The 11,364-nt window shown below is 52.8% G+C and overlaps 1 protein-coding gene across 7 annotated transcripts in view; it reads left to right on the forward strand.

Moving 5' to 3' along the window:
* Positions 1-4,597, forward strand: part of ABHD6 (abhydrolase domain containing 6, acylglycerol lipase) — a 102,413-nt gene extending 97,816 nt beyond the window's left edge. For all 7 annotated transcript variants that reach the window (XM_062201164.1, XM_062201163.1, XM_062201161.1 and 4 more), the window contains one exon: positions 3,109-4,597. In XM_062201164.1, coding sequence (XP_062057148.1) covers positions 3,109-3,285 — 177 coding nt within the window. In that variant the 3' untranslated portion in view covers positions 3,286-4,597. The remainder of the gene's footprint in view (positions 1-3,108) is intronic.
* Positions 4,598-11,364: the final 6,767 nt, after the last annotated feature.

Consider the following 11,364-nt stretch of genomic DNA (forward strand, 5'->3'; position numbering starts at 1 on the left):
AGTCACAAGTGGGACCCAGGCTCAGCCCATGGGGAGCCACTCGATCAGAAACCAGAGCCAGAACAATGAAGGCCATTCTTCATTGTGAAAATCCCAAAGGTGATCTGAGGCTCTCGGGGACCAGCAGGGCAAGGCCATACCCCGCTGTCCTGTGGAGACAAACTGCAGGACTCGTGAGAGCACTGGCCTTGGAGTCTGAAAGTCTGCCTTGCAGCCCTGCCTTGGCCCCTCATCTGCCTGTGACCTTGAGTAAGTCACTTGGTTCCTCCAAAGTGAGGCATTCTCTCCTCTGGGGGATTATGGGGAGGCTCAACCAAAATAATATATGTGGAAGTGATCTTTCTCCACTTACCAAGAAACGAATGATTTATTACACATGTTCTTTTCCTCTTCAAGTTGTAACTGGACCACAGTTTCCTTCAGGACTCTGAAGTCTTTTTTGTTCCAGAAAAAGATCCTAACATCCTACTGGCCTGCTATAAATATGATCACAACCTTTGTGTGTTTTGGGCAGAGGCCAGATAGCACAAGCTCCATGGGGTCCTTTATTTCATGGTCTTTTACTTCCCCAGCTTTCTGGCTCTCCTCTTGCTCTGTCCCAGCACCAGCCCGGCCAGGCTGAACACAGCCTGCCTCTTCTTTGGATGCCTGTAGGCCAGCTGCTGTCTGACACAGCTCCAGAGCTGTGTATTGTCATCTGTGTGAGTGATGCCCCCTTGGATTTGGGCAGTACACAGCCTGCACAGCTGAGCCTGTCAGCCCTTCCTCACATCAGTTCAGGCATCATTCCTCTACATTCAGTGCAGCAGACTGGGAGGGCCCTGTGCACATGGACATGGTCTGTTACTCTTCACATCCCTTCTCCCTCGCCGGCACACTGCCTGGTAACCAGAAACTCCAGGGTGCACAGAGAGTGAACAAGCAAGTGAGAAAGTAAATGCACATCTTAGCAAAGGGACAAAGTCACCAACCCACTGCCTACAAACCTAAGTCCCTTACTACTCAGTGTTTGATGAGCACCTGATAAGTGTCTGACACTGGAGTAGGCCCTGGAGATAGGACACCAAGACAGACAGGACCCCTACCCTCAGCAGCTTCCAATCCACCTACCACTGTCACCCTGGCAGGGCAGGGACAAGGGTGAGATGAGGGAGAATATTATGCAAGTGTGGACTCAGACCCTACCTGTGTTTACAGTGTTCGTATTTGGTCATCATGAGTCTTTTTTTGCATTAATGTTTCTTTTTAAAAATACAGCATTAAAGTATTTTTCACCTCGATTGCTGAGTGTTCAGATGCCTCCCTTGTCGCACCCTAATCCTGGCCCTGGTCCTAAATGGGATAGGCAACAAGTTGCTGAGCATTTAACAGAGTAGCCTGTGCAAGAAATAGCCGATGTGGTGCCTGCTGACTGCAGGGTCCACAGGACTGTGAGAGCGGCTACGTGCGTGCTGGCTCCGTGGTGCTGAAGCCATTTCCCCAGGGCTTCTGCTCTCTCTGACGGATACACACTCAGTTGGGAGTTGTGACATTTTCATGTTTTTTTTTTTTTTTTTTTCCACCTGCTGACTCCAGCTGCATTTCCTCTGGGTGTTTTTCCACAGCAGCAGGCTTTGTTCCTGCTCAGACAGTTCCCACAGCAGCCTTCGCTGTGAGCGAGTGACTAGGCACAGGGGGCTGAGGCCTCGGCTGGGTGCTCCCCTGGTGCTCTGCTCCCCGTTAGCTGTTCCCTTCTCTGCAGCAGCAGTGCCTTGTTCTTGACTGAGCCGTTCTGCCCACCCCACTCCCCACTGGACGGACCGTTTCAGTTTTCATGATCTGGTTGAGGAGAACACAGCCAACCAAAGCAAACCAAACCCAGACTGCAGCTTGAGCTTGCTGGGGTTTGCTTCTTGCCATTAAGGGTGGGGTGGAAGGGTGCTCTTCCTGTGTGGGCTGAGCTGAAGGTGCAGGTGATCCAGAGAAGCAAGGAGGCTGGGACGGAGAGGAAGCTGCATGGCAGCGCTGACCCCGATGAGATGAAACGAGCTGTGTGGGCAGTGTCGGCCCTGGAGAGAGGCTGGCTGGCATTCTGGAAAGCACTGCCTGTTCATAGACTTCAGGGCCGGGGCTCACATGGGTCTGGGATCCCCAAAGGAGCTTCAAAGACATAGTTAGCATTCGTTTCTCTCTTTTTAAAAAAGATTTATTTGTATTTATTTGAAAGACAGAGTTATATATAGAAAAAGAGGTCTTCCGTCTGCTGGTTCACTCCCCAAATGGCCACATTGGCTGGAGCTGAGCTGATCCAGAACAAGGAGCCTTTTCCAGGTCTCCCATGTGGGTGCAGGGGCCCAAGGACTTGGGCCATCCTCAGCTTCTTTCCCAGGCACATTAGCAAGTAGAACTGGATCAGAGGAAGAGCAGCCAGGACTCGAACCAGCGCCCGTATGAGATGCCAGTGCTGCAGGCCAGGGCATTAACCTGTTGCACCACAGCACCGGCCCCCAGCATTCATCTCTTCACCTTCCTCATGTGCCCTTGCCGCAGTGTGGGCTACTCTACTCCAACCATAGGCTAACTTGATCAAGTAAACTCTCCTTACCACAGCCCCACAACCCCTCCTTCTCCCTCCTTCTCCGTGCCCGTCCACACTGTCCAGTGCCGTCTCAGCCACTGAGCGCCTGCCTGACCCCTGCACTCGTCGCCACCTCCCACCCTTGTCTGCTTCCTTTTCCATGAATTCTCCCCACTCCTGTTCCCCCAGGACTCAGGAACAATATCGTCCTTCACTGTCCCCCTGTGGTCCCTCAGCTCCCAGGTCCTCCGCCAGCAGAGCCCTTGTCACATGGTGGTGCCTCTGTCCCTTGGCCTGCCTGGCCTCCCCACCAGGGCATAACCTCCTTACAGGTGGGACTGTGTGTTTTTCACCATGGTGTCACTGACAGCAGTGCACCTGCTGCCACCAGTTATAGCCTCACACAGGAGGCATGCTGGTCACTAAGTGTCAAGCCCCAAACTGAAGAGACAGGGTCCTGAACTTCAGCCCAATATCCCCTGCCAAGCCACAGAGCCCACCTGTGCATCCAGTTCTCTATGTAGCATCTCATTCCCTCTCTTGCCCGGCAGGTGCTTGATGTGTCTGGGGCGGATGTGTTGGCTAAGTCAATCACCAACTGCCAGGTGGAGCTTCTGGAAAACTGTGGGCACTCGGTGGTGATGGAGAGACCCAGGAAGACAGCCAAGCTCATGGTCGACTTTCTAGCCTCTGTGCACAACACAGACAACAACAAGAAGCTGGACTGAGGCCCGACTGCAGCCTGCGTTCTGCACACGGCATCCGCTCCCCGCCCCCCAAGCCTGACGCGGCCACCACTCTCAGGGATCCTGCCCCCAAGGTGGTCGGAGTGCCGGCGACCCCGAGGAAAGCCTGTCCTCAATCCCTGGTGTCCATGGTTCCACAGAGCTTGAGGGGCCACAAGGAAATCTCCAAGATCTTTTTCACAAAACAGAAACTCACCTGGAACAAAACAAGAAAACCCAGCCACGAAAGCTACCGAGAAGTCTTCAAGTTCATATCGCTGACGAGCTTGTCCAGAGCAGCCCCCTGGACCGCAGTCACAGACGACACTTTGTTTTGGAACATTCCTCACGGACTGAGACTCCAGATACCTCCGTTGCTTCCGCCGTCTTCCCCTGCATGGTCAGTGCCTTTGATAGGAGCGTTAGTCCCCATTCGCTGAACCTTCTCGTGTAAGTCTAACTTAAGTTTTCTGTAAAGAACCCATAGGTGATTGCAGCCCATTGGCCCCAGGGCGTGGGGGGAGAGTGGCCAGCTGGAGAACAGGTTTCTGCGTGGAGGGCCTGAGTCCATCTTGGCCAGCCCTCGAAGCAGCCCAAGCCGTGGAGAACACAGGTGGGCACTTTGTGGGCCATCCACGAGTCAGGGACGTCGTGAGTGAACCCTGGACAGTCACAGAAGGAAGGACACCTGAACGCCTGGCCGGATGGGTGTCCCCTAGCTAATGCATTATTTTTAAAAATAGGGCTAATAAAGCAATAATGTTCCAGACATCCATCTAAGTGAGCAGACTCAAGTTCCACACTCGAGAAACTTGTCGGCCTCTTTTGTATTTTGCTGTGCTACTGAAAACCCTTGGATGTGAAAGACTAGTTTGCCAATGGATTCTGTGAATTCTGTGAACAATAACGTGATTGAAAACAAATCTGAAACAGCTGTAAAACTGACCACAATGACATGAGATGAATTTAATTAAGTCTCGATCAGCAACACGCAGGTGGTTTCTATTTTGCACTCCAAGTTTAAGTGCAGTTTTGGTGGATTTTCTGTTAACTTTACAATGGGTTTTCAAGTACTGCTTGTTCTACATGAGATGGAAATCTGCTTGGAAGCGTGATTAGTTTCAACTTAACAAATCATGTTTGCAGTCTTTGCTCAACCTAAAGCACCATCAGCCTGTCACTCTGCCTCCTTTCTGTTGTGTTTAGGAGCCATAAACTCCCCAGGAATTTCATTCTTTAAAACCTCTTTACAGAAGGTCTACAGCCAGGTCATTCTGAAAATAAAGTGGTTTAAACTTTATAGTTTAAATTGGCATTCAGGACTTGGTCTGAATAATTTATCAGAGAAGAGTGGAACATAGACCTTAAAAACAAGAAGATATGAAAAATGTCACATCAAACTTGTGGGATGTAGCTAAGGCTGTGCACAAAGGGAAATTCATAGGCTTAAATACATGTATCAGAAAGGAAAGACTGAAAATACATTATGTTTCCATCTCAAGAAACTAGAAAAGAAACGGGAAATCAAAGCCAGAGAAAAATAGAACAAGTAATACAGATGAAAACAACAATCAGTAGAATAGAAAAGAAAGTAGATATTAGATATTTGACTTGTTCTAATCTCCTGTGCTCACCACAAAATTCTGAGCTTTGTGAGAGAGGGAGTCAGTCTTGCTGGGGCTGGGTGGTGACAGGTGGTTTCCTCGGGATTGCTGAAGAAGTCCTAGTCCTGCCCTGGGATGAGTCTGAGAAACCCCACTGAGGGCCGGAGTTCTTGTGTTCTGGGTGGAGAAACAGCTGAGGATCACATTGGAAGAAGCTGCTGCACTGTGCCCTCAGAGGGGTCATTAGGCAGGATATGTGCTATCCCTCCCAGCCCAGGACAGTGGGCAGGTTCTAGCGCACGTCATGGCTCCCACCCCCTCTGCCACAAGAAAGCATTGACTAGAAGTTGTAAACACAGGATATGCCAGGCATCTTTTACAGCCCTATTATGTGGGTTTCCAAAGCTCTCTCGTGGTACGACGCCAGACCCACTGGGCCCTGTGGCGTGTGCCTTTGATGATGGTCTTGGAAAGAAGAAAGGAATCGGTTCATCATTCTTGCATGACTGCCAGAAACTCGACAGTAACAGTGGAAAGCCCCGGGACTCACAGCTGGGCTCCTGATCCTTCTGCCTAGAGTTGTTGTCTTAGGGCTGCTGTAGCTGCAGCCACCACCCCGGACAGGCACTGAAGATGCACACGCAGCGGTTAGGACTCCGTTTGCCATCAGTCTGGGCCTCTTGTCCAGGACAGGGATGACACGAGGGAGGACTGGTGTGACATGCTCCAGTTTGCTGGCACTGCCTGTTTGTGAGCCTGTGTCTTCCCTTTATCCGTCCCAGGGACCCTTCTCACACAATACTGAAGGGTTGTAGCATGTGCGCTGGGCCAGGCTGGAGGACTGAAGCTCACAACTCCGTGCCTGGTGCAGTTCTGCATGTTTTCCATGCATTGCCTTAGGAAGCTTTCAACTCCACAGGTCTGAACAGCACTGCCCTTTACAGAAAAGGAAGCAGAGGCACTGAGAAGTGATGTCTCGCTCGAGGTCACACAGCGAGCACCTAGAGGGAAGTCAGCCCCTCAGTTTGTAATTGAAGGTGTGGTGAAAACAGTGCCTTCAGGGTGAAAGTTTAGCCCAGCAGTTAAGACTGGTTAAGGGCCGGCGCCGTGGCTTAACAGGCTAATCATCCGCCTTGCGATGCCAGCACACCGGGTTCTAGTCCCGGTTGGGGCGCCGGATTCTGTCCCGGTTGCCCCTCTTCCAGTCCAGCTCTCTGCTATGGCCCAGGAGTGCAGTGGAGTCCTTGGGCCTTGCACCCGCATGGGAGACCAGGAGAAGCACCTGGCTCCTGGCTTCGGATCAGCGAGATGCACCAGCCACAGCGGCCATTGGAGGGTGAACCAACGGCAAAAAGGAAGACCTTTCTCTCTCTCTCTCTCACTATCCACTCTGCCTGTCAAAAAAAAAAAAAAAGACTGGTTAAGATGCTCACATCCAATAATAGCAGAGTGCCTGGGTTTGATGCCTGGCTGTGCCTCCGACTCCAGCTATCCACCAGTGAAGACCCTGGGAGGCAGGAGTGATGGCTCAGGTAATTGGTTTCTGGGAGTGGGTGTTTGGTGCAGCAGTTAGGATGCCACTCGGGGCACCCACATCCCATACTGGGGAGCGGGGGTTTGAGGACTGGCTCAGCTCCTGATTCCACCTTCCTGCTGATGCACACCCTAGGAGGCAGCAAGTGATTGTCCAAGTAGTTAGGTCCCAGCCACCCATGGAGGAGAATCAGAGGGAGTTCCAGGCTCTTGCCTCCGTCTGGCCCAGACCCAGCTGTCATGGACATAAGAAATAGCAGATAGAATAACTCTGTCTCTTCCTTTCAAGTAAATAAACAATTTTTGAATTAAAAAGTAGGGGCCAGTGCTGTGGCATAGCAGGTGAAGCCGCTGCCTGCAATGCCGGCATCCCCATATGGATGCTGGTTCAAGTCCTGGCTGCTCCACTTCTGATCCAGCTCTCTGCTATGGCCAGGGAAAGTAGTCGAAGATGGCCCAAGTCCTTGGGGCCCTGCACCGTGTGGGAGACCCAGAACAAGCTCTGGGCCCCTGGCTTTGGATTGGCCCAGCTCTGGTTGTTGTGAGCATTTGGGAAATGGACCAGCAGATAGAAGACCTCTCCCCCACTCCTTGCAACTCTGCCTTTCAAATAAATAAATAAATCTTAAAAACAATAAATAATTAGGCCCCTGCCAGCCACATGGGAGACCTGGCCTGAGTTTCCAGCTCCCAGCTTCACCCCAGCCCAGCCTTGACTGTTGTGGGCATTTGAGGGGTGAACCAGTGGATGGATCTTTGTCAAATAAATAAAAATTAAAAACAAAAACATTGCTTTCACTGGTTCAAATGAGCCCTCCCATCCAACCTACCAATCAAGCCTAGGGCCCTGTTGGCTCACTTGGACTGGCCTGGATGCAGGTGCTTTAGCAACTGATGGCTGAGGCCACACCTCCTGGCATGGGCCTCAGTCATTCCTTCAGCATAGTTAAGGGCCTCCAGCCTCCTGCTGGGGTGGAAGCGGAGCTCACAGGATGCTGGCTCCCTTCTGCCAGGGGCAGACCAAGGCACAGATTGCCCTCCTCATTCCCGCCTCTTAAATAACTGGGACTGGCTTCTGCCCACCCTGGAAGGTCTCATTCACCACGTGGGTACCCCTCCCCTCCCCCATTCGCTGGTGTTTGTCCAAAGCAGTTTCCGCTTTGGGAGGTCCTGGCTCAGTCTCCTTGTCTCTCTGGGGTCAGGCATGGAAAGCAGACACACGGTGTGCCCTGCTCCTCCTGGCTGCACAACGCTCTGCTGGGGTCAGCTCAGGCGCCTTGGAGGGGATCCAACTGGCCAGCGACTTTCCCAATGCCTTCGGACACATTGGGGGTTGAGTTTTTCTCAACATTTCTTAAAGAGCAACCTCCCATCTTCTGGTTCACTTTCCAAATGCCTGCAACAGCCAGGGCTGGGAGCTCCCCCATGTAGGTGGCAGTTATTTGAGCCATCACCACTGCACATTAGCAGGGAGCTGGAATGAGAAGTGGAGGCAGGACTCAACCGCAGGCACTGATGTGGGGTGCCAGTGTCCCCAGCAGTGTCTTACCTGCTGTACCAAATGCCCCTCCTGGGAAGACAGGGTTCTGACAGTTCAGTGATGTGAGGCCAAAGCCGCTGGATGGCAATGACTGTTGTCCGTGGCCAGCTCCTGGGGAGGCACTGCCTGGACATTCACAGAGTGTAGGTGCACGGTCCCTCACCCAAGCTCTCAGGGCCAGGTGGCGTCAGAACTCAGAGATGTTCCAATTCAGAAAGGGCTGCTGGTGCACACACAAAACATGCCACCCCTGCGGTGAGTATGAGGTCCTCCCTCACCATCAGATACGCCCACACTTCTGCCAGGCACGATGCGCAGGCGCACACCCACCGGCGGTGGGCCAGAAGCTGCACACAGCCTCTCCTTAGCTCATGTTGCGCACCGGTTTGATTTCCGGGTTAAGGATTGCAGATAAGGGGTGGGGCCCTGCCTCTGGTTCCCCTCTCCCGCCCTGGGTGGGGTGGGGACGTTACACTGGGGAAGCGGCTGTTCTTCCACTGGGGGAGGAGGGAGCCGCCGGCACATGGTGTGGGCCACAGCTCCCTCTTGTGCCTGACTCTCAGTAGCAGGTCCTGATTTTATTGCATAATTATTAGTGTTGTAACAGTGATCACCATCCCTTTAAAATAAATCAGAATGAACATTAATGACTTGCGAAGCTCCTACACCCTCTACACAGCCCACCCTTCACATCTGTGTGCACACACACCTGTAGAGAGGATTCATTTTTTACAGAAATGGGGGTCAAGCTGGATGTCACTGTTGCCCACCCCTCCCATTGCTCTATTCATTCGTCCACCTGGGGGAGGCGGAATAGAGCCTTCTGTGTGCTGGGGCCTGTGACCTCTCAGACAAATGACCTAACTTCTCTAGCTCCGTTTTCCTCGTCTGTGAAAGGGGGTGGTAAGAGTGACATCGCACATGCAATGGGGTACTGTGCGCAAGCAGTCTGGCACTTGGCAGGTCTCCCTAACCGGAAGCGGTGGCTGCAGTTCCACAGCTTTGAACTTGTGATCGTGATCACTTTCTCTGTCCTGTCTCCAATCTGCGGACATAAGTGGGTGCGATTCCCGTTGGATGGATGGATGGGTGGGTGGAGATGCGGGGGGCTGGAATACCAGTTGAGAAAGCACCCCACCTCTCGCAACATCTGCTTGGTGTCGGTTAGCAAGGCCCAGAGAGGAGCCCCACGGCAGAGGGGAAGCATGGTCCTGACACTCTCTTGGCTGCCTTGTCTTCCGGGAACACGAAGTGCTCAGATCTGCCCCAGCTACTTGGCTCTGAGTCACAGAGACACACAGGGTCTCCCAAGTGGCCCCTGGAGAGACAACTCACTCCATCCTATGCAGTTCAGGGCAACTCTTACAAAGACTGAGGCAGCTTTGTGTGCATGTTTAAAGACTTATTTATTTGGAAGAGAGAAAGAGAGCTTCTATCTGTTGTTTCACTCCCCCAAATTCCTGCAGTGGCCAAAGCTGCACCAGGCTAAAGCCAGCAGCCAGGAATTCAACCTGGGCCCCATACCTGAGTGGCAGGGGACTAAGACCTTGGGCCATCATCTGCTGCCTCCCAGGCACATTAGCAGGAAGCTGGATTGGAAGCAGAGTAGCCAGCACTCCAATAGGGGATGCTGGTATCCCAAGTGGCAGCTTACCCTGCTGTGCCACAGTGGCCGCCCCTGTGTGTCTTGATTTGGACTGATGTTGAGATTATGTCACCAGGAAACAGCACTGACTGAGACATTTTGGGCGATGGGGAAGGTACTTCTGTTACTGAGAGTTCCGTCCCTGTCCTGCTGCCAATCACAAAAACAAGGACAGGGATTGGGGCTGAGGGAAAGAGAACTTTCATCCACTGACAGCTGGGAGGGTGCCATGTCTCCAGGTCGACCACCTCATAACTGAGGGTGTTGGTGGGGGAAGGTGGGGATTAAACAAGGCTCCAAGGAAGTGGGTGCTGGGGTGTCGAAATCGCCAAGGAGCCGCGGGGCTTAGGCGTCAGGGCCAAGGCTTGTCGCCAGATCCATGGTGGCCCTTGAGGTCTGCAGGGGGTGCTGCCACACCTGGTCAGGTCGGGGGTTCTGCAGAGGAAGCTGAGATAAGGAACATGGCAACGTGTGCATCAGGACACGGGCAGGCGGGAAGCCAGCCGTCCAGCTCTGAAGCATCGGCTTCCCGGCCTTCCCTTTAGCCTAAGCAGTTACAATGGCCTATTATTTTATACCTGGGTGCACCTCATTGTCAGGGTTTGGTGCAGGAGGAGGGTGAAAGTTACCCAAGGTTCTTTGAACCCCCAAATACATGAGCTGTCCTTGGTTTTCTTTTTTCCTTTATTTAATTCATTTAGAAAGGCAGACAGAAAGACAAAGAGAGAGACAGAGAATCTTCTGCTGGTTGACTTCCCAAATGCCCACAACAGCCAGCGCTTGGTCAGGCTAAAGCCAGGAGCCAGGAATCCAGTCTGGGTCTCCCATATGAGTGGCAGGGACCCAAGTATGTGAGCATCATCTGCTGCCTCCTGGGGTGCACATTAGCAGGAAGCTGGAATCAGAGGTGGAGACGAAATCCAGGGACTCCAGTGTGGGATGCAGGAGCCCCAAGCAGCATCTGTGCCAAACACCCGCCCCACTGCTCTGGAATTTGTGGCCCGCTGGCTGGCAGGTTGTGTTTACCAGGTGGCAGGAGGACAGGGACTCTCATGCTGAGTGCTTCCTGGGTGGCAGACACTTTGTACCGCAGACTCACAACCCAGTGGGGTAGATGCTACTGATCTCTACTCCATGGGAGAGACTAGGGAGCTGGATACGTGGCAAAGGATGTTTGGAAGTGTGTTATGGCAGCTTTTTGAGAAAGAAAGTGCCACTGTGTCTGAGGTCTGCATTGAATTTTTCCATGTCTTTCTCATCTGGACCAAGCCCTGTCTCCTTTGAAGAAGAAAGGGACTCAGGAGCCACAGGACTGGGGAGCATGGCCAAGGCCAAGGCCTGAGTTTTCAGGAACCAGCAGAGGGTGGAAATCTGAGAATAGCAATGAGGGAGAAGGGCCTCACTGACCCAGGCTCAGGCTTGGCTGTGCAAGGCACGCACTGGCCGCCCCACACTCCCAGCCAAAGCAGGAGCAGAATAGCTTGTTTATGAATGAATGCACTCAGTGAATGCATGCTGAGTGGGTGCACTGGCAGCGCTGAGCCAATGCAGATGAGGCCCTGTCCTCAGGGGGCTTACGCTGCAGCTTCCCTCCCACCCAGTCCCTCAGTGCAGCGGGGAAAGCGCCGGCTAGAACCTGACAGCCAGTTCCACCACTTCTCACTGCGTCATCTTGGGCAAATCACTTAGCCTATCTGTACTTCAGTTTTCGCTCCCGGATGGTTATAACAATAGCTACCTCAGGACTGTGAGGTGGTTCC

Source organism: Lepus europaeus, chromosome 9 (genome assembly GCF_033115175.1).
Source record: "Lepus europaeus isolate LE1 chromosome 9, mLepTim1.pri, whole genome shotgun sequence".
In the NCBI taxonomy this organism is placed as follows: Eukaryota; Metazoa; Chordata; class Mammalia; order Lagomorpha; family Leporidae; genus Lepus; species Lepus europaeus.